The sequence below is a fragment of the Microchirus variegatus genome, assembly GCF_963457635.1.
Source record: "Microchirus variegatus genome assembly, chromosome: 2".
NCBI lineage: Eukaryota > Metazoa > Chordata > Actinopteri > Pleuronectiformes > Soleidae > Microchirus > Microchirus variegatus.
In genome coordinates, this window is record NC_139803.1 from 6422392 (window position 1) to 6446148 (window position 23757).

The 23757-nt window shown below is 43.0% G+C and overlaps 1 protein-coding gene across 1 annotated transcript; it reads left to right on the top strand.

Moving 5' to 3' along the window:
• On the top strand, window positions 1–22935 carry aff4 (AF4/FMR2 family, member 4; the record flags this gene model as incomplete). The annotated part of the gene is made up of 21 exons (XM_083885856.1): window positions 1–140; window positions 12584–12713; window positions 14718–15530; window positions 15751–15789; window positions 15898–15984; window positions 16249–16276; window positions 16381–16444; window positions 16669–16761; window positions 17128–17272; window positions 17389–18148; window positions 18294–18442; window positions 18792–18880; window positions 19138–19372; window positions 19829–19926; window positions 20272–20335; window positions 20876–21012; window positions 21151–21222; window positions 21371–21464; window positions 21636–21679; window positions 21843–22060; window positions 22805–22935. The coding sequence occupies exons 2-21, from the start codon at window positions 12588–12590 to the stop codon at window positions 22933–22935; spliced, it is 3486 nt and encodes a 1161-aa protein (XP_083741982.1). The 5' UTR covers window positions 1–140; window positions 12584–12587.
• Between the last annotated feature and the right edge of the window lie 822 nt (window positions 22936–23757).

The window sequence follows — 23757 nt, forward strand, 5'->3', positions numbered from 1 at the left end:
CCGTCCACCTAGTTTTAGTATTTTAGCTGTTACGGCGTCTTGCCGAGTCCATTTTGCGTGTATCTGGAAGTGGAAAAAAGACAAAGAGAAAGGAGCTTTCCAATAGCTAGAATGGTTTGGGCCTAAAAGGAAGACGAGAGGTAAGGATGCCGAATGTCATAACACACGCTATTTGGTGATTGACTACACTTGGTGGTTGTCTGACATTTGGAGCGACTGTTAATTTGATTTTCGGTGGAAATTTTCTCTTGTTTTCGTGGCTAGCCTAGCCGCTACACTAGCCCCACAGTACGCTACTCGGCTAGCCAACGATATGCTTAGCGAAAAGGCAGGTAGTCCTGTCGATAACGAGTCCGGGTTGTTTTTAAATGGCTCGCCCTTGTTCTCTTGAGTTCCGATGGCAGGAGCCGATGTCGATTATTGGAATGTTAACATGTGTTAATGGTTTGGGGAGAGGCAGACTTTTGTCGAAGGGTAAACGCAAACGCTGCTGTTTGTGTTCCCCTGTAATGTTAACGAACAGGTCATGACGTCGGATGTTTATGTTTTCTCTATTTCGCCGTCGTTGTCATAATGTACACACCGAAGTTTGCTAACAAGTGCTAAAGAGCCAGGCAATAGTTTTAGCATGAACCGCATCGTTTTCGTTAATCCGTGGCCCACAACTGTTGTCACTTTGCTCGCAGTGACTCGCAGAAACTTTGTTTTGTTTGCCCTGTCGATGTTTAGTGCATCGTATTATCATTATGTACGTGAGACAATCCAGTGTCTCTCTGTGTTGTACCAAGTTTAAAGCCCCAATGATTCCCCCTTAAAAATCACGGCTGCCTTTAAACCAAGGTAACACAGAGTACCTTATGTGTTAGGCTATGGTTCGGCAAAGGGGACAGCTGATGTGCTTTTCTAGGAAGCCATTTTACGTGCCACAGTCGAGGGGGAAGGGCCAGAAAATGCATCATAAGTCCAGAGTAAGTCGCAGCAGTTATCACTACACCTAGCAAGACACAAGGACGGGCCGATCGGCTTGTTTATCTTGGGTGACACGTCATGGTGGGGGAGGCCTCAGGTCATGAACTCTTTTGGGGCAGGTAGCTGTGAAGTAGCAGCACCCACCTCTGTGCTCAGGATGTTGGAGTTCTGGGTGTAGTTGTTGTTGACAGTTTGCACTTTGTGAAGTTGAGTTTACGTACATGAATGATTGTTTGTTTTTTCTTTCATGCTCAGATAAACTGTGAGTGAACACCTCCCTTTTCAGACAGTAACCCAAATGGCAGTGTTTACATGGAGGGCTGGAGGGAGGGAAGGGGGGGTGAAACATTTTTTCCGAAGTAACTCATGGATTAAAGTCCTGTCTGACTTAGAAATATGGATACAGGTTGTCAGACCTGCATCGTATTCACTCTTTCCTTGACACTGAACATGTCAGCTTTATTTAATATACAGTCGCAGAATTTCATGACACTAAAGTCAGTCTTAATGTTTCACGATCTATCTTAAAACCCATTTTTACTCTTTGACATTCAACCCAGTATGAGACGTTGTTTTTTCTTTTTTTATACATAGTTTTATTGTATGACCTGTTTATTTGTGTTATTATATTTTCTTCAGTATTTTTATTGTTTTATTGTTTGTTCTCAGGTCACTCGTGTCACACGGTTGTATATTTATTTATCTCTGACGTACAGCGCTTTGTTTCAGCTGTTGTTGTCGTTTTTAAAGTGCTTTATAAATAAAGTTGGATTGTATGTGCTTCCTTATACACCGATCAGCACCAACATTAAAACCTGTACCGGTAATGTAAGTTTCTATTTATTCAGAAATTTTACATATATTTATGGGTTGAATACTTAAATAGAATAAACGCATCTGCCTCAATTGTAAAACCAGAAATTAATTCTAAAGTTGTGGGTGATCGGTTTAAGCAGTAACATTTGAAGTCCAGCATATATTGATCACCCGATTTTATCAGTACATAGAAAGTAGCCCATCGTATCTATATTTTTATCAGTGTTCTTGCACAGCATAATGCAGAAAAATTTGATAATTTAGAGATATGTGTAGTTTTGCAGTTTTGGGTACATTTCGGTGAATCCAAAATGATGTGCCGGCTGTTAACTGAAATACTGGTGTTTTTTTTCCGTAATTTACAGCGAATGACGACGTTCATACTGACGTGGTCAGGGCGTTATGGCCATCGACTTGAATGGTTACAGCAGATAAGCGGTTTCTGCTCTCCGTCTTGTGCTCCCTGTGACGCAGCAGCCTGCTTTGAAATCCTCTTCATTTCCTGTTTTGGTTTTGCTCCGTGGCTTTTAGTCGAACTGATTCTTATGTAGCACAGCAAAGGGCACTTGTTTGTCCAGTCCAGACAGAGAGGAGTGGGTGCTTGTTTTCTCTGGCTTTGACACATCCATTGTATGTTGTGCTTGTAATTAGCGCTCGGTGGTGGACTGGTTCATCCCGAAAACTATAATTTTCTTCAGACAACAAGACTGCTGATAATTTGGTTATTTGTGTGATTGTTTCAGTCATTTGTTCTATATTTTATTCTATCCCTAGTCAACCAAAAAAGAAGAAATGTCCTCCGCGTTATCTCTAAATTTATAATCAAATATTATTTCCTTTTTACCAAGAGAAGCCTGTAAAAACAGGGTTGTTGGAGGTTCTTGCTGAGTCTGCCAGTTTAATTAGCCTGAATCTAATCGGACATCAGCAGCTCTTCTTTTTTATCCCACAGTTCTGTTGCTCACACAGCAGAACAGTCTGCTCACTGTGTCCTGACCTCGCGCGTCTGTTCTTCAGCTTTTGTTCCCCACGATAATATGAATTAGGCTGCTTCATGTTTCTATGTCGTCTTGTGGATGTAAAGCTCATTAAAGCCACTTCCTTGAGACAGAGCCGTGCGGTGAGATACCGCTTCATCACAGTGTCCAGGGAATGATAACATCAGCTGTAGTTTATCGCCACAGCAGTTCATCTAAAACAAGAGTGAAATTCATCAGTGGAACATTCTTCAAACTAGGTGAAGTGCTTTGCAGCCACTAAGTAATGGATCAGTTGCATAAATGAGATTGAGGTGGATGTGGATGAATAAAACGAGAACTACAGCACGTAATGCATTCCTAAGGGCTTCAGAAGACACTCGTGTTCCTACTTTTACTTTCACATGTTTGGCAGTGTATACATGTGAAAGTCTCAGCAGAGGAAGAGGTTAATTTTAGGTTCAACATCGTAAGTAAGCTGTAGTTCAACACGTTTCTAGTAACAGGCATCCAGTTACTCACAAACAAACGGTTTCAAATAAAGTGCTGACAGTTTGAAATGACATATCACAAATATACCACCTAAGGCATTCTTGGCTCCTATTTGAAGTTGTGGGCTGATGATTGACCAGTGTTATTGTGTACAGTTAATCTTGGCGCAGTACAAATGTGCATATGCCTGCATTTTCTTTTAATGGCCGAGGTCATGTTTCATCTGGGTAATCAACGTCAAAGGGCGCTGAAGGTGAACGTGACTAACGCAGGAGTAATTCAGTTAAATTCAAGGATGGAGCAATTAACATGTTTTTCATTTATTAAAATATTTTGTGTACAGTAGCTAGATATTACTACCTTTTGCCTGATATATGATAAAGCCAAGCTAATTTATGTCCTTATAGGCTGTTAGTCAAACAATTGACATTGGCTGTTTGAGCAGGGTAATCCAGTATTACATTGTTTGTATTCCCACAACTTTTATCAGCTCTAAAGATTACCGTTTGTTTATAAAAGCTTCATTAGAGGGGACATCGTGGACCCAACAGGTTTGTACATTGCTTAAAATCTTAACCATAGTTCAAATAAAGTAAAGTAAAGACCTTATGGCAAAGGGACAGAAGTCTCCTCGATAAACATTATGTGTGCATTCATTGCCAAACTCATACGATGCCCATTCTTTGGAAATTCTTCCAGTATAACCGAGGGCTCTGCGTCATGCTCCACAAACAATGTGTGACACATTAAAAAAAAAAAAACTCCCTGAGCATTGTGTTATTTGTGTCAAAGCTGCAAGACACAGCTCTGCAGATGATATTTCATTGGCCATTATATTTGGTTATAATGATCTTCGCGTAAAAGACGTCACAATGGTGTTCATGGAGAACACGGTAAATTACCTGCAAATGTTCAATAGCGGTTATCCTGCTGAAGTGGCTGGGTGTATAGCAAGTGCTAAAGCTAAGTCACACAAGGAACACCGATTTCTATCAGCAGCACACAAGCACTCTTAAATGCGTATAAATGAGTAGCAGAGTAGCATATGTTCAGTGTGAAGCTGTTGAAAACGACTCGTCGGTAAATAAATACCAGCCAAAAGCCTGGTTCCTGTGTGTGTTGGAGACTTGGAGAACATCTGAAGTTTTTCCACCACTTCAGCCCTGGAGCGATTTTCTAAGTGTCCTCTGTGCTCATCGACTACGCTCTTTGGGGCTAAATGAATTAAAGCGTGACTCCTTGTCTCCACATATGTTTCTCTTCCATTGTAGCAGAGCTGTCCGGTTTTAGTCGGACGAGCACAATAATAATACATTTTTATTCTAATGTTATGTATACGCACTAACTGTGTCTCACAGCTGTTGCCGGACGTCGCATATAAAAACCGGTGAATGCGATAAATTGGTGTGTAAAGGCAGCACAGTCGCAGCAATAAGCCGTGATTGGTAAATTGTACCGGCTCCCACTGGTTCAGAGAATGCACGCCTGCTGAGTGGAGGCATTTCAGTCAGTTAATCAGTTCAAATGCTTCAAACCTGCCTGAAAGAAAGGATATAAAGCTTGTGTTGAGAGAGCATGTCAATCAAGACTTAGGAGTCTTGTTTTGATATGTTAATTGGAGCTGATCCGAGGCCTGTGTAGAAATATTGAAGGGGTTTTTACTGAAGATTGAACCAAACACTCCTAAACGGATTTAAATACACAGAAAATTAGGGTTATTCATAGTTTTCTTGTTGTTTTTAAAGTATTAAATACATTTCCTGCTATTCTTGTATAGGAGTAGTCATTTTCTTGTGATTTAAAAACAAAACAGCTGCTTGTATGAGGCAGGTCTACAGCATTTGAATGGACAACCCCTCTGGAATTCCTCCAGTCAGCAGGTTTGCTTCAAAAGCACCAGGGGTGGTGGTGGTGGCACTAGCTGCCCATCTGCACCTCCTGTTACTGTTTTAGATGCATGGTGACACACGGGGAAACCACATATGACAGTTTCTGGTTTGTCATATTTGACCAAAATTAAGGTGTATTACATTTCTAATATCCAGTTTAGATGATTGCGGGTGGAGCAGAGTGTTGCTGTTAGAAATTCAGTTGAACTACAAATGCCTTTATTTAGACGGAAGTGTGATAGGCTGCTTCTTCTTTTTCTTTTTTCTTCAGAAAACCAAATAACTTGGACATGAGCCCTGTTCGAAAAAACAAGCTGTTCATTTTAAAAAATGTCACAAAGTCATCGTGACATTTTGTCAACTGGGATTTTCCCAAGTTTAAGTTGGTTTTTCAGGGTAGTTTTTCTGTCGTTCACTTTAAAGTACTATCTGATACATGTGACCACAAAAAAACCAGCACATCAGCACGATTAAAATCGACCTGGAAAGTCATGAATAGGTGTTAAAGATTCCCGAGTTGCCCAGCTAAAGCAAACATTCACGCTCAAAATCGAGCACAAGAAAGTTTTATTAAATTAAATTGGATAAAGATATTGAGAAGAAAACTGTTGTGGCTTAAATGTGTTGGGCCAGACCAAGTCAAGTCATTACACAAGCCCATGTAATCAGTTAGTCAACAGGGTGTTGTTTTAGTCATTTTCAATTATAACTACATCTGTGGGAGTGTGTCTGTATTGAGAATTTGTGGTGTTCTGAATCATATTGTTCTTTTTCTTCTTTCTGTGAAGGCCAGTGTTTCTCTCTGCTGTTCACTGGAGTGTTCAAGAATGACCTCAAACACACTGGATTCCCGACACGGTCAGACCCGACAATGTTAAGAACTAGTTGTGTGAGTGACTATATCCTTCATTTACATGTAAATGTAAATAAAGTAGCTCCCCCTGCCTTGATCAGGACAAAGAAACACCCGCTAAATACAATGCAAGAAATGTTTGGGATGCTGTTTTTGTACCAGAACACACACACACACACACACAAAACAGAACGACTTTGCACCACGTGACGATGATAACACATTTGTCAGCATGTGTCATCATGTAGCTGATGAAAAGTCTCCGCTCTGTTACGCACGGCACGTCGGGAACTGTACTCTGTCCCTTTAACAGACTGTGCTGGTGCTTTGCCCTGTGCTTAGGGCATAATGGGGGAGGGAGGGAGGATGTTGACGGAAAGCTGTCTTCTGATTGGCCGGAATTGACTGAGGGCTGTGACATCACAGTGGAGGAGAGGCCCTGTGGTGTAAAATAACATCTCCTTCTATGGGACAAGGCAGGCTGTTCCATTCTCAGAGAAAGGGTAGATTTTCCTCTTAACATGTTCCTCACTTTTGTTTTACTTTTAATTGATCTTTTCTCTAATTGCCTCAGATGCTGAGTTGTACATTAACGTTGCGGTAAAACAGTCTCATTTATTTATATTTGTGTTGATCCTTTTCTTAAACCACTTTTGTCAGTTTAATTTTGTGTAGGTGTTATAAACTCAATGTTTTCTCATTGTGTCCCTTTGACTTAATAACTTATATTTAGGTTTCTCCAAGTTCTGTTGTTGTCTAGTACAAATCATATATCTTTTAAATCAGTAATATATCAACATTATGCTTTTATTTACAATTCAATGCACTAAAGTGTTTGTCAGATAAGGTAGTTGGCAGGAAAATACTTATTTAATAATGATGTAATAATTCATTTCAGTATCAGAATTGCCTGCTCATGTACTCCTGAGGTCGTGATAATGTGAAAAATTCAGTTGTGTAAAACGGCTTCTCGGAGAACTGGCTATCTTGCACCTGAGGTGATTTATGATGTGCACTTAGTTTTTATGGGACATTCTTACAGCTCATAGCCAATGTTTTGATGTGTTTTTTTACTTCTGATTTCTTGTTACTGTAAATTTTAAAGGCTTATTGTCATTTAAAATGATGACTTTTTACAGTAGGAGAGAGGTGAGAGCGGCCAACACCAGTTATTAATCAATTCTGCAGCCCCACGGGTGTTTTTTAAATGCCACATCAGCAAAAGTATTTTTTCCCCCCATATTGAGCATTGTCTGTCCTTGCTGTAACTGAGTCTGTATCGAGGCCAAGTTAAAAATGAATCTGCTCTTTCACGAGCGTATTCTCTGCTGTTGGAAGTTAAGACGTGAGGCACGGCATGACGATATGCCTCTCTCTGTCTTACAATTACCACACGCAGGCAAACAAAAGCAGCGGTTGCCTCATGACTTAACGTCACATGTGACCACCCCCCGCTGTTTGCTCGTGTGGTATCTCCCGAGAACGAGCAGTCGCCTCCCCTTACTAAGTCAGATTTCTCTCCAGTCCAAGGAAATGCATAGTTAGCAGTGAGTGGAGTGAAGAATCTGCCGTAATGCTCTTTCACCTGGACGCCCACAGACACTTCTCAGGCAAAGGCCGGGCTGTCTTCACGGAATGAGGTTGGTGTTGAAATTTAGGCTGACAAGCCATGACGAACATACCTCTGAATCCCTGGGAGATCCTCTGAGTCCTCCTCCCCTCCTCCTCCTCCCAATGTTTCAGTGAATGGGGCCATGGCCTCTCAGTCAGGGTAAGACATGTACGAGTAAGCGGCTACTTTACTTTATTTCTTTGTCTCAGGAGAAAGTGAGCACTTAAGTAGTTCTGTCTTTATCTGCGGCTGTCTGTGGACACGACATGCGTTTACTAGTCATATTGAAATGTTTTGATTGACTGTGTCAGAGTCCTGTATTCACAGTGGTCAGATAGCCATCAGTTGTGCCTTCTCTTGTTGTTTGTGTTTTAAAGACGTGGCCTGGTTGTTATGTTGTGGCCCAGCGTGAGGCAGATGAGCTGATTAATTTTGGTGCAACTCGGCAGACTTTGACCTTTTATGTCTGAAGGATTGCAATAAACGTAGCTGGCTATCCCACTTTAATTAGAATACATGTAGTTTAATTTAACGTTATGTAAGAAGTCGTTTTTACCATGCTACATTGGCTAATGGTGGGCTTGGTGTTGCTTGGGTCAAGGCACATTTATCATCTGTGCCTCTAAAAGTATAAATTATGGGTTGTTCTGGATATGTTCCATACAGTCTCCAATATTGGAACATAACCAGGGCTTGTCGTTGTGTTGAATGCTCTAGTAAAGTGTGGTTTTTGAGCCACATTTTATTTGTACAAACCGCAGGTTTAGAAAGAAATAAACAACATGCTCGTGTGGGCTGGACTTAATTGGACAAGGCCTATATTCATGTCAGAAAATTAGAGATTGAACTTGAGAGTAAGTTGCAAAGGCTGTCTTACAGAGCGCGTTAGAATATTCTTGGGATAAAGCGGTCGAAGATGGATGGGTGGATGGATTATTATGACTAAGATGAGGGACAGCTCATCGACCATGCTGGAGCATTTGTTTTTGTCCTGTTACCAAAACTTTCTCCGTTGCATAAGAACACTTTTGCACAATAATTGCATTTTCCTATGTTGACATGCTCAAACGCAAGCGCTTGTCCACCATGTTGTAAACAGTGCACGTGTGTTTGTGTTAGTCAAACATGTGATTCATTTCAAACAGGCTCCCAAAATACACCTTTTGTTTGTCTAATGTGGCAAATCAAGGGTCATAAGTTAATAAATCATATTAAGGTTGTGTTTAACACAAGCCCCTTTTTATATATACCCACATATTCGATGCAGCAATTCTGCCTCACTCGAGAGCCAGCATGGTGGAACAGATGCAGATGCGATGTTGTGTTAATCCTCGGGCCTCTTGATTTTTGACAGCGGGCTGGTGCTGCCTGAAATCCCATACTGGAGTGGCGTTACGCAGGATTGTTGGTTCAGTTTAAACAAGTTAAGCTGGAAACGCAAGGTGTCTTCTTAACGGGAATATCGTGGGATCTGGGATCATAAAACGAGCATCTTTTACCATAACAAATGATTTTAGTCTTTAATTCCCTTGGAAACGCAGAGTATTGGAGTGACTTTAAGAATCAATTCAGAATAGTTTTTGTTGTTGCACCTGGTTATACTAATGCTCCATCATCAACAAAACTTGTTGTCTCATGTTTGTCTTGAGTGCTGCGCCACAGTATGTCAGTGTGTGGCCTCTAATTAAACTAATAATAAAGAAAAGAAATCAGTCCGTCGGTTAAGTGGAACTGACATTAGCGTTGCTTACGAATTGTCGTTGGCCTGGGGTTTTTCTGATAGTTTAACAGCAGCCCCACTCCAAAAGTGACATCATACACTATTATTATTTCTCAGTCACATCATTGGAACACATTCAGAAAACACAGACAGACTTTTCGAAATGACTAATTTTTCATGGAAAATAATCTGCCAAGTATTTAGCACTGGCTCTCTTGAACCTGGAGTGGAACCCCGATAAACGTCACTGGTAAAACATGTCCTATGTTGACAAATATCTGCTGTAAAAAAGGTAAATTACACCAAGTTTATACAAGACCTGCTCGACAACACCATGTTGACAGCTTGCTAATAACCCCACACAACTTCAAGACCAACATCATTCCGATCCAAATGCCTCTGATTACAGAATCTGACAGACAGAAAAACAACAAAGCTGGTACGTGGAGAACCAGCAGAGGAGAGACTGTACTGCTCATGAAGTTAAATAACAACCGTCTTTTGTTTGTCCAGTGAATGGACACATAATCTGTTATCATCTTCAAGCTTTGATTTGCACTAATGTAAACATGACACCCGAGTTAACATGTCGTTTTCTTCTTCAAGACCTATGTTCTCACAGGTTTTGACTCTAACAACAGACGTTAGAACAACCAGGATATAAGGCACTTAAGCTTAATTTATACTTCTGCGCAAAGTGCTCTGCGTAGGTTACGCAGAGTCCTCTGCGTCGACGCAGAGCCTGTCAGAGAGCCTCTGCGTCGACGCAGAGCCTGTCAGAGAGCCTCTGCGTCGTCTCCGACTGCACGAAATATTTTTTAAGTGTCCGTCACTCCGTCAAGGGACAACGGAGACGGCAAGAGCTACGATTGGTCCTCAGGACAGGCCGAGCGAAGCTGATCTGAGCCGGCTCACAGTGCGCACCGACTGCCACAGACGCGGGGCTGATCCCCGCCGATAACGCCCCTGAATACGTCATATCTTAACACACACGGCACATGTTTAGACTCTAAATGGCCAATTTCTCGCCTCAAATTATCTTATCTTCTGTCACACAGAACAGTGAGAAACGGCCACTGTTTCAACAACAACAGTCTTTCGCTCTCTTTCTCTCTCGGACACCATTGCTCACTGTAGCCAGAAGCACAACAACCTTGCGCAGCGACCCCTACTGATCGGGCGGGAAATTGCCGCGCGTGTCCGTCACCACGACACAGAAGTATAAAGGCTCGAGGGGTCTCCGTGGTGATGCAGTCGGATAACGCATTACGCAGTCGGAGAAGTAAAATGTGGCCTTTATGCCTTATCCACACGGAAAAAGAACTTTCTCTACACAATCACTTTCTTCTTCATTCTCAAAAATTGTCTTCATTCGCACAAACCCACCCAAAATGCTGCCGTACATATGCCAGGCCTGAATGAGGCGTAGAGCGTGTGCGTCAAAGCAATCCACGCCGTTTCCAAACTTTAAAAATAAATACATAAAGTGATTGTATATGCATTACAATGTACACAATCACCAACCAAGCCAGAGGAAGTAAGGGCAGAAATGTTCACAGAAAACAAAATACAGATGAGGCAGACGATTGCGGCGAATGCTGTACAACAGGCGATAGGTGGGACTATGACAGTGTAATTTCCCCAAAGTAGAGTATTGCTTGTATAACATGAAAACGCAAGGGTGGCGTTTTGAGATTTTTTTTCCCCACTGTGTGACCCGTTTTCCACAAATAGCTTTCCAGGGCTCCAGAAACGTCATGCGGATTAAGAGCTGATACAACAATAATAATCACAAAAACAAACAAAGTTGAGGGGATTCTTCAGAACTGGTTTCACTGCGTACGGCCCATTACATGAAGCAGGTGACAGGCGGCGAATTTGATCACGGCGCCACAAACATTAGATGCCTGTGTCTGCATACTCATCTGCCAACACTGAAGAAGTGTGTCCTCAAATTATCATTCTCATCTCGTCGATCTGTCATTTCCTCTGTATGCATGACCGGTATGACGGAGAATCTTCAGCGTATGTTTTTATTTGAGTCGACGTAGCCTTGGTTGCTTGAGTGTAGCCTGGAGGCCAAACCACTGTGTCTGTTACATGTCATGAGTCATGCTGTAGCTGATTTGAAAATGGTTTTGTTTTTCTAAAGTCAAGTGCTGCAAAAACAGTGTTGAAAGTTACTAAGAGATCTGTTAAGCCAGATCAACTTCTTCTAGGAAACCCCCCCCCCCTTAGTTTCCTGCACAGTATACACAGTCGAGTTTGTCATCCCTGTGCTTCCTATCTGCCGTCTTTTCATCTTTTCACTCGTTCTTAGCAAGAATTGAAATTGAACACCCCTGTGTGTTGTGTTTATAATCTAGGAGGAGGCCCGAGTGGTTGCAGCATAATCACACTCTGTCAACAGCCTTAAAAAAAATCATTGTTGTTGCTGGCAGAGCCCGGAGCTGTCGACCAGGGAGAGGTGACACGCCTGGCTGATCGTTCGCTTCCTTCTGGATAGAAAACTGTTCTGTCTTAAACAATATCTAAGAAAGCAGTTGACATCAGTCATTATTGGCGGGTTCACTGTCTCCAATAAACACACAGTTAAATGCCCATGTGTGTTTTGATGCTGCATATGGGAGCCAGCAGAGCATTTTACCTTAAGTTTGATGCCCTTTTTCAAATGTTGTGGTTGGACTCGGGCTGTGTGTCAATCCAGACTTCACTTAAAAGGACACTGTCCTCAAACGGCTGCTTTATTTTGCACAGAAAGGCTAATAAGGGTGTTGTTTTTGCCCTGGAAAACTATTGTATGAGGTGTTAATAACTTTTCTGTTCACTTCCCTGAACTGACAGCTTCACCAATTGTATTAAATACAGATGACACGCAGTTAAGACGGAATACAAATTGACTCTGACGGTCTGCAGAGGGAGGTTGTTTGCAGTCGAAATAAATGGGTGCGCAGAGCGCCTGAGTTTACTGGAGGCTCTTTTCTTTGCTCTGCGGGTCATCTCTGTGGACCCATCCTGTTTACAATGTGTGGGGTTTCACTAATTACAGGCTTATTTGTGGCTCACCCAAAAAAACTGTGCTTCAAAACAGAGGGAGTATATAATCAACAACATGACTGGGAAGAGTTGAACGACACGGCATTGTTTCCCAAATTATGTAATAACTATAAAAAAAACTGCTGTTCAGGTAAATTCTCAGTGTTGTGAGGTTTCTCCATCTCAAGATGTTGACTTTTTGTGTTTTGTGTTTTTCAGCAACATGAACCGTGAGGACCGGAATGTGCTCCGAATGAAAGAAAGAGAAAGGAGAAATCAAGAAATCCAGCAGGGAGGAGGAGAGGCCTTTCCAGCAAATTCCCCTCTCTTCCCTGAACCCTACAAAGTGGTAAGTTAATTTACCTCATGATCACTGTTGACAGTAATTGATTCAGTCAGTTGTGAGGAATTTGTAACTGTGACAGGAAGTGAGCGCCGCTCACTCGACCAGCAGTATTTCTGTCAATATGGAATTGCTTTTGCTTTTTTTAACGGCAAAAAAGAATGTGTAGCTTCAGGCGTCTATGGTAAGAAAAGAAAACCCTCTGTCTTCTGTTGTTTATCTCCTGGTGTGCATGCATGCTTTATGTCATATTTGTTTGCTTTTAATTTCTGAAATCCTGCAATGAATTTAGCCCAGAGCTGAAGCGTAGTCTGATGTTTTAATGCAATAGAAAATATCTTTTTATTCCTTTTTGACAGTGACCTTCAGCGTCGCTCGGCCTGGGTTCTGTTTACCGTTGATAAAGATAAATGGGGAAAGATGTGCTTTAAATACAGCAAAGTTTCCTCTAAGTTGGCTGAACAATGCTTTCACACTATGGCCTCCTCCTCCTCTAAATCGAGATGATCTCACACAAATTTAAAGATGTAATTTGTGCACATTGTGGCTTCAAGTAAATTATGATCCGATTGTCAGCTGTTGACAGTCGATTTTAATTGCCAACACATGTTCATGTTTAGGTTTTTAGTGGTGGAAAGGAAACACAAGAATGCACCTCTTGTGTTTTCTTCATCTTCTGCTCACAGACACTTAGATGTAGGCCAGCCAGCTCGCTGCTCCTCCTCTGTCAGTATAATTGTAAAGAGGATTGAGTTCTTTGTACTGGTTTAATCTTTGCCACTAACCAGATTTGAGCAGAGGTAAGTGCCATCTCCCTCCTTGGTTCAGAGTAACGCATCAAAGCAGCAAACAGGAATGTGTCCTGACAGGTTGGTAATCGAAAGGCTAGCAGAGGAGAGTGAGTGCTGGCCCGTGTGTTTTGGACCACAACAAAGTGAAAGGGTAAACGCTCACTTTGAAGAGGGAAAAAATTGTTGACCTTTTGCAGAAGGAACAAATTAGTTTGCCGCAGAAACTCTTATTGCACACGTTTGTTCATCTGTTGTCATGTGGAAAAAACACAACTGGCTTTTCTGCACTTTGCATCTCTTGTCTCCTTCTTGTCTGAGTCTTATGTAAGCTTCAGTTTGACTCCCCCCTCCTCCTCTGTCATGCTCCACTAAGTGGAAGTTTACTGTGCTCTGCATTAAAGGCCATGTGTGCACGCAGCTGCAGCTGTGGCCTCCCCAGATGTAGACCAGCAGTAACATTTTTATGGTGCCGAGTTCACCCACTTACGACTGCGCTTGCACAAAATGAAGACTGTGACAGTATTTGTTTAAAATTAGAGCCACACAATATTGGATTTCTGAGGAGAATCAAAAAGTGTGTCGTTTCATCTTACTTTTCTCTGTTCGTTGATCAATTAGATTAGTTGTTAAGTTGATTTTGGGGGGAAAACATTTAAACGACGGGATGCTCCACACATAAGCCAGGCTGTGGTAGCAGGGGGTAACGGCGCAGCACACATTGTGACCGAGCTAGTGACATTTCCTGCCAACAGCTAACGGCTTCAGTTTCTTCACCTTCTGTGTGAATCAGTCATCTGAGTCTGAATGTGAAACTGGATCACTTCGCACCGACTCTTGTCCCAGGCGGTTGGAACCCGTGGCTCTAAGAGCGATTGATAAACTATGGTGTGGGAACTATGAGTGGAAGTGTGGGGCTGGTCTGACAACAGTTTGAACAAGCACGCTGTACAACTTTGTGATGATTAGGCCTCGGTCGTCCTGTCTTTATATTTTCAATAATTCTCATTTGGATTATTTGATTTTTCAGTATTTTTGTTAGAAAGTAATTAACATACGTGTTGAACTTGTGACTGTTTTCTCTCCCCACCCTCTCTGCTCTCCCTCTGTTCCTTTTCTCTCCTTCATTTTCTTCTTCTTCTCTGCCCCCTTTTTCCTCTTTATCGCCACACTATCCTCTACCCCCACCTCCTTTCCTTCCATTCTCTGCTTGTCCTTTTAGTCCAGCAAGGAAGATAAACTGTCCAGCCGTATTCAAAGCATGCTGGGCAATTACGACGAGATGAAAGAACCGATTGGTGACACACTTCCAAAGCTTGGTGGTAAACCTTCTAACAGCTCGTCTTCCTCTGAGGAGAAATCAGGCCCACCTTTGTTTGGCGGGGACCAGCGTGGTGTCAGTAGCGGTGGCAGTGGCCAGAGCAGTAAGTGGACTCCTGTTGGTCCTGCAGCAGGTGGATCTTCATCCCAATCCCAGAAACGCTCAGGACTCCAGGGTGGGCACGGCAGCCAGAGGAACAACGGTGGCAGTAGCAGTAGCAGCAGCAGCAGCGTTAGCCAAAGACACGGAGGGGAGGTGCGGGAAAAGAAATCGAGTAAACACAGCGGAAGCTCTGACCACTCAAAGACACACACATCAAGTCCGGCCAAGGGCTCGCTGAGTTCCTCCAGCAGCAACAGCCACTCGCGGAACTCCTTGTCTGCAGAGCAGCACCATAGCAAAGAGCGCTACCGCTCCAAGTCTCCACGAGACAGAGAGGCCAACTGGGACTCGCCCTCACGGGTTCACCCCTCTTTCACGAGTGGACAGCACTCCAGTCAGGCCTTTCCCCCATCTCTCATGTCCAAACCTGGCTCCATGCTGCAGAAGCCCACAGCCTACGTGCGTCCTATGGACGGCCAGGAAACTGCAGAACCCAAGAGTTCACAGGCAGAGAGCTACAGCGGCCAGTCGCACAGCAGCACTATGGGAGAGATGAAGTCCAACGGCAAGGCCTCACTTACTAAACTCAAGATCCCCTCTCAGCCTGTAGAGGTAAGCCTCCAGTTTTCACTCTGTGTCTTTCTACATATTGATGTAATCGTGCAGTAAATGACGTCACTGCATGTTGTGACTGAACTTGTACGTGTAATAAAACGCCTAGAGAATGAGTCATGGCTCTCAAAATGGACGCCACCTCTCACCTGCTGCACTGACATCATGTTGTTTATGAGGATAAGTGCTGAGCATGAGGTTTCTCTCTCTCTCTCTCTAGGGCACCGGTGATGCCAACTGTGTCGATGAAATTCTTAAGGTACGGACAAAATACTAGTGTTCCCTTAAAAGCTCAGAGAAAAGTCACTGAAAAGGCATTTGACATTACTCACACCTTCCAACTAATTTCTACATGTCCTTCTTTCAGGAAATGACTCAGTCGTGGCCTCCTCCACTGACGGCCATCCACACCCCCTGCAAAACAGAGCCCTCCAAGTTTCCATTCCCTACCAAGGTCAGCGTTGGATCAGTGGCAGTGTTGACTCTTAGATTCAAGCGATTGTATTTTGACTTGTGCGGCTTAATGATTTATGACTTATGTACGCTGCGACACAGTGGTGGCTATAAATAGACGGGACTTGTTATAGATGTACATATTTAATCTGATAGAAAGTTTTTGACATTCATTAACTTATTCACGGCCTGTAATCAAGTCGTGTCAGACAACGTTATCATATAAATAATGTATATCCTTAATGTTGTTTTCTTTTCACCTCAGGACTCTCATCCTTTTCCAAGTGGACACAGTGAGTATTGCACTTGTTTCTCACCCAAACTTTGAAACTCTAATATCATATATACTGTCTTATGTTTACATATTGTTCATGAGACTTTTTGGTGTGTTTTATAGAGCGAGGCAGTTCTTCCAAGAGCTCCAGCAGCCACCAGTCCAAAGCCTGCGATGACCAACCCACGTAAGTCTTTCACCCGTTCCCTCTCGACTCCTTCCTCATCACTCCTCCCTAGCTTTTCCAAAACACCAGAGAGCAGGATACTTAAATATAAATATATATATTTATATAATGAATTAGGAGAACTTAAGACATGCTTAGGTAGACCCATCCAGCACTCCCAATCTGCAGCGATTACACTGCTGTAATAAAATACATAGCTTTAATCATGCTTCATTGTATCTCAGTATGCTCGAAGATGACCTGAAGCTGAGCAGCAGTGAAGATAGTGATGTAGAACAGGACCCTGCCAAGAATGCCTCAAGGAACACGTCAGCAAGGTAAAGAACGGAGAATAGTGAATGTACTTCTATGAAACGATGAATTTTGAGCTTTTCTTGTGACTGTGTTAGGGAGGTGTTGACTCAGATTAAACTTCTGAGGCTGGAGTGGTATTTTAGCTTAAATCTATAATTTTTCAACAAAAAAAACATTGCTCTGTGCAGTGTAGTGTACTTTTAACACATGTTCAAATCAGTCATATAGTGCTACAGATACTGCCGCCCTCTGTACAACCATACAAAGTGATCAGAGCGGCGTGGTGTCTCAACAGATGTTTCCCCTGTTACTGAAGCTGCCCTTTCATTGTTGAGCTAAACTTCTCTCGATATAATATTATCTGACTCTCTATTCTTCTGCAACAACAGCAATAACAGTGAAGGAGCGGAGCAGTCGCGGGACGACTCAAGCAGCCACAGCGGCTCGGAGAGCAGCTCGTGCTCCGACAGCGAGAGTGAAAGCAGCACGACGGACAGTGAAGCCAACGAGCCCCCGCGGCCTGCCTCTCCTGAAGTAATGATTTAACCGTTAACTTTGTACCATACATTGTCTCCTGCCCTAAATGTATATTTTAATGTACATTTTATGATGCTTGCAAGACAATTTCTCATATTCATGTTCTCCTGCAGCCTGAACAACCCATGGCCAATAAGTGGCAGCTGGACAACTGGTTCAAGAAAGTCAAACAGTGCTCCCCAGCTTCCCCAGTGGACAACAATAATGTTCCAACAAAGTGCAAGAAAGAAGGCAGAGACAACGGCTCAGGACGTGGCTATGGCAGCCAGGGAGGCAGCTCCAAAGACTCAGTAGCACCCACCCCCAGCAGGGACCTACGGGCAGCACAGAAAGGTGCAGAGGGTGGCCGTGGTCGGCAAAAATCACCTGCCCAGAGTGAGGGTGGCGCAAATCCACGCATTCGTGTGGGCAAAAAACAGCCCAAAAAATCGGAGAAGCCCCCAGTGGTCGAGGAACCCAAAGGAGGCTTGCGGGTGGAGAGCGAGCCGGCTCCCGAGATACCCCCCCACCGGCCCAAAGCTGCTACCAAGGGTTCCCGCAAACCAAGTATCAAGAAAGAGCCCAAATCCTCGCCGAGGCCCACCACAGCTGCAGTCACCAGCACTGTCGACAAACGGAAGCCCAAGGCGCCGACCAAGACCTCGCAGCAGAAGTCTCGAGAGTTTGTCGACACGGACTCGTCGTCGTCGGACTCCGAGGGCAACGACAGCATCCCGTCGTCGTCGCAGACGCCCAAGTACACCGAGAGCATCAGGACGCCGGTGTGTGTGTTTTCTCCAATGGAAGAAAAAGAGCTGTTGTCTCCGCTGAGTGACCCGGAGGAGCGCTACCCCGCACGGCAGCCACAGCAGCAGGTTTTATTAGTCAAAATAGGTGAGTTCAATAGGCGAATGAGCCTATTCTATAACTTTTCTGTGCAAATTTGATGAAATGGAGCTCTCGCTGCTGTAGCTTCTCTTTACTTTGGACCAGGCTGAAACGTACCCTTACCCTTCCCCTTCCTTCCCATTTCCCATAGATCTCAGTTTGCTATCGAGGATCCCAGGGCGGCCCTACAAGGAGCCTGCAGAGATAAAAGTGGAGAGGGACGACTCGCTTGACAGGGACAGCAAAGACTTCAGCAAGCAGACCGAGAAGAGTTCCAGCAAGGCCAAGAGGAAACACAAGGTAGAGAGAGGGTGCTTTTTCCCTGCTTTTTCTCCCCAGTACATCCTGTTGGATTTGAGTTCTCACTTTCAGGAGAGTAAAATAAACCTAACACTGTTTCACCTCACTACTCCTTTTTTAATCATCTAAATCCCTTACTTTTTAAAGTTAGTTTTAGTTGAGTTAACATCAAACAACATTTTTGTCATATTATATTATCTTAATAGTGACAGAGATCGTACTCACCTGAACATCAAACGTGCTAAGATACAGTGTCTTCATATCGGTTCCTACATACCAGTGAATGCAAGTTGGCCTTTAATGTGTCTTTGCTTTAATGTCCTGTGATGTTTTCATCTTCTTCTTAAAGACTGAAGAAGAAGGCACCAAGCCAGAGAGCAAGCGATGCAAGCTGGAGGATAAAACTGTCTCATCTCATCATAAAAACAGCAGTAAAGAGTGAGTATTCTTCCTTTGCACCTTCACAGTAAATCCTCTGAATACACACTTCTTGGATATTTGTACAATTGATAATATGAACTCATGGCTTGTTTATTACATCATACTCGTTTAAATGTTGACCTTTATGTCTTTGTTCTGTCCTTGATGATGATTAGAATGTTGTCCTTTGGTCCTAATATCTTAGATTAAACTACTGCTTCAGTACAAGTCATTTTAAATAGATGTGTAATTGAGTCTAACTTCTATTCCGTCAGGTCGAAGAGGTCTTTGGAGAAAAAAGAGGAGCCAGTGCCTTCTCCATCCATGTCGGGTCTGCAGCGGACGCCCAAGGCAGAGCATCCGAGTCGAAAGAGGACAGTGAGCCAGTCCTCCACCTCTCTGTCTAGTGGGACAGGAAGTGGAAAGGAGGGGAGCCACAGCACCAAAGGCAACTCAACCTCCAAACACAGAAAAGGAGAGGACAAGGGACGAAGCACACGCGACGGCAAGGTAGGGACGAACGCTTTACCGTGAGGAATCTACTGCTGCACATGGGAATAGCTGGCAAACGCTGAGGATACTGCGATGTATGAGTCCACTCTTTCATCATGTTTGCCAACTGTGCAGTATTTGTCCCTTGGAGGAACTTGAATAACAAAGGCAGCAAAAAAATAAAAATGTGGCTGTAGGGTAAAAAGGATACAGAGGTGGATGACGTAGATTGATGCGTGTGTGTGTGCGCTGACTACAAATGAACAGAATTTTAGTCACACTTAGATATGGTTAAAAGCTCTAATGTGTCTGATTCCCATCTATATATACATGCTATGTCCAATATCCTCAGAGTTGGGTTTCAGCGTTGCCGCTCTCTCACAGTTGCCCTTTCCTTCATGACTTCAAACACTCGGGCCTTCTTCTCTTCTCGTCTTGAAACCTCATTCCCTCTCACTTTTTCTGCCCGTGCAGGAGAAATCCTCAAAGGGCTGCGATAACCAGCTGGCCGTGCCGCCGCTCTCCATGGACGGCTCCAAGTCTCAGAGATCCAAGCTGGTGTTTGAGGACAGGTAAGAGGAGCTCTTTCCACTGTGAATAACCCCACAGTGGGGTAAAAAAAAAAAAAAAAGAAGTGCTGTGGCGAGCCCAGAGTTGCCTTTCATGCTCAAAGCCGTGCGAGGGTGGGGTTGTCATGGATAGACGATGTGACTATGCAAGGTGACATACATTTACATTTTAAAGGATTATCTGCTGCAAATCCTTATCCTTTTCATGATAGTGAAGAACGAGCACGGCCTTGCTGCTTGTATTTATTTCTCCTGAATTTTAATTTGACAATTGAGCTGCGGCAGTGTTTTTTTCAAATATTGTACATTTGTACAGTTCCAGTAATGAGATGTGTTTCTTTGCTTCAGGGTCCATTCAGCCGATCACTACTTACAGGAGGCCAAGAAACTGAAACACAACGCAGATGCACTGGTGAGACTATTTACATGTGTAATTGAGATGTTGCTGAATGCAAAGCCACATGGTGTAGGGTAACACGGTCTAGACCTTTTAATGCAAAAACTGCGTCCTGGTGAGGTTTTTACAAGGCGCCTAACACTGGTTTTCTTTTATTGGTGAAATGACCAGTGTTTATTGTACTGAAGTGAAATATATCTGGGATTCCCCCGGCCTTTTCTTCTCTCAAAACATGAATGTTCTTGTCACGTTGCTGGCTGTAATATTAGCTGGTGGCTATATTTAACCGGCTTAGTATCAGTCGCTCACCTGGAGATTGCGTGATACTCTGTGTAGATTGTTTCAAATTATTTGCCAAGACAATCTAACATAACAAAGAGAGGCTTTTCAATTCTCTAACTCTATAATCTTCTTCATACACTGCATACCAACATTAGTTATGTAACATTTTAAGGGAACAATCATTGTTCATTATAGTTTTGTCAGATTAAACGTGAGTCAACTCAGCTGAAACCAAAGCTTTTAAAATTCATATTCTGTTTCCTTGTTTTCCAGTTGGACCGCTTTGAGAAGGCCGTTTACTACCTGGACGCCGTGGTGTCTTTTATTGAATGTGGTAACGCTCTGGAGAAGAGTGCCCAGGAGGCAAAGTCTCCCTTCCCCATGTACGCTGAAACCGTGGAGCTCATCAAGTAAGGACAAACATGATTTTGCATTCTACCTCTAGGCTCATAAAAGTCGTTGAAAAAGAAACTGGTATGTGGTGTTTTAGTTTAGTTTCATGTACATTATTTATCTGTTAATGGCTGAAACTAAATGTGTGTTTTCAGATACACTATGAAGTTAAAAAGCTACATGGCTCCTGATGCTACGTCTGCAGACAAGAGGCTCGCTGTGCTTTGGTGAGTACACTGACTGACTGACTGACATCAGGTGATGGATTTCACTTTGATGTGGTCGACATGTTCTTTAATATGTAATTGAAGGTTGTTTACATAGATGCAGTCGTTGCGCTTGTCTTCGATCGATAATCATCGCTTGTTTTTCCAGCCTACGATGCCAGTCCCTCCTCTACCTGCGGTTATTCAAGCTGAGGAAAGACAGCGCACTAAAATACTCCAAAACACTCACAGAACACTTAAAGGTACGTTTGTTTTTTTCATTTTAAAAACCCCTGATATGTCGTTTTGCTTGGCAAACTCTCATGACCACAGAGGCAATATAAATTCCATGAATGTAGTTACGCTCTGTGAATGTGTAACCTGCTTCCTTTCTGTGTACATAATGTTCTTTCCCCTCATTTTTGTTTTGTCAGAATTCACTGAGTAACACCCAGGCTCCCTCTCCTGGAATGGGAAAGTAAGTCATGTCTTTGTTTTTACTCTTTGGAGGTTAAAAGGAATTGGAAAGGAGACATTTTGTATTTTCCCTTTCTAGAATTTCATTTTCTGCTGAACAAACCATCACGTCGTAAAGAATAGTTTGAAGTTAACCGGAGTTATTCTGTTTCCTGCCCCCGCAGTAAGGCAGCGGGCATGCCCTCTCCGGTGTCTCCCAAACTGTCCCCGGGAACAGCCGGCAGCTACTCGTCGGTCAGCAGCAGCAGCAGCGCCAGCTCGTCGGTAACGATACCGCAGCGTATCCACCAGATGGCTGCCAGCTACGTCCAGGTCACCTCCAACTTCCTGTACGCAACCGAGGTGTGGGAGCAGGCCGAGCAACTGTCCAAGGAGCAGAAAGGTGAACCATGTTTTTTTTTGTTATTAAGAAACAAAAGCAGTCATTGCACGCGTTAGCTTCCATAAAATGAAGGTTGGCTACGAAGAATCGATCGTGCATTTACTAAAATAACCTCATTAAGTCAGTTGTGCTTTAATTATCTGTCGTGATGTTTTGTCAGGAATGTTTTAGGGGAACTTTAAAGCAGCCGCAACATTTGTACAGGCCTTTAAACGGTGCACACTGGTTATTAACTTGCCGTGTTATATTGATTTAAAACCTGGGAGCGTGTTGTTGTTGTTGTGTGAGACCGTCGCTATGGCTCTACTCTGAAAGAAAAGAATGGAAATTATGGGAAATTATTTTTAGCATATAATTATCAGCATTCCTCCGACTGAAGGTCATTACCAAATGAATCATCAACTATTTTGATATTATTTGATGATTAAAACAAGATTTCTGATTGTTTTAGCTTTTTTTTTTTGCTCCGTAAAACAAAGAAATCATTAAAAACTGAACCGAGAACATCGTCATTTCCAGGTTTTCGGACATTTTATGGCCCAAACTCCGTTTATCAGGCGAAATCCCTCAGTTTTACGACTTCTCAGATGTGACGACTGTCGTTTTTTATGATTTATTGTCACTTCTTATTGACTTATTAATGTTTTTAATGCCCATTTTTGCACTGATTTCTATTCCAAATGATATATTATAATGAATACGTTTAACTGACACCGCCCCTCTCGTGCTGTGTCTTCGTTTTAGCCGACTTCTTCTTGGAGTTGGACAAGGTGATGGGTCCCCTGATCTTCAACACCAGCAGTATGACAGAACTGGTGCGTTACACGCGGCAGGGCCTCCACTGGCTGCGTCTGGACGCTAAGCTAATTCCCTAGCAAGGACTGGCTCTCCCAGCCCCACTGCTTCCACACACACACACACACACACACACACACACACACACACACTCGCCACCTCAGCAACATGTGCTCAGAGACACACACACACACACACACGCATGTCCTTTCAATGACACACAATTCTGAACTGTATGCGTACACACAGTCCACCTCTGGTCCTTCATGTACACACAGGTGAAGAACTTCTCAGACTTATCTCCAACACTGTGTTCATTTCCTACACCAGCTTGCCAAAAACACTGAGCAATTCAGAATCATCTCACACCTTCAACAGCAGCAGCATCATCATCATCATCACACACAGGGAAACGCTTTTAAAAACACAGCTACACGGGGAAAACAACAACAGCGTTTCGTCATATATCGGCATTCTTACCCTTTTTGAACGCCATGTTTTTAATCTTGTTGGCATGGAAATGCTGGATGAATTATTTATTATCAATACACTAAAACTAAGGTTTGGTTTCGAGGCTACTTTTGGCTTTTAACCGTTTCTTTTGCTTTGACTTTGTCTCACCAAAGTACCTCCCATGAACACCAAAGGTGCTTTAAAATGAAGGTTTCTCTTTATCATTTTTGTGCCTTGTATTTGAGCTACAGGAAAACAAATGGTCACTCGTCATCAAGCCTGAATGAATTCCTTTTGTTTTTAAAATTTTTATTTTTTTTGCTGTAGCCACAGTTGTCATTTTATGCATTGTTTCAGCAAATAATGAATGGAAGCAGACAACAACTGTTTTTATTGAACACTTTAATAATATAGGTTTTAAATACATTAATCACCAACTTGAATGATCT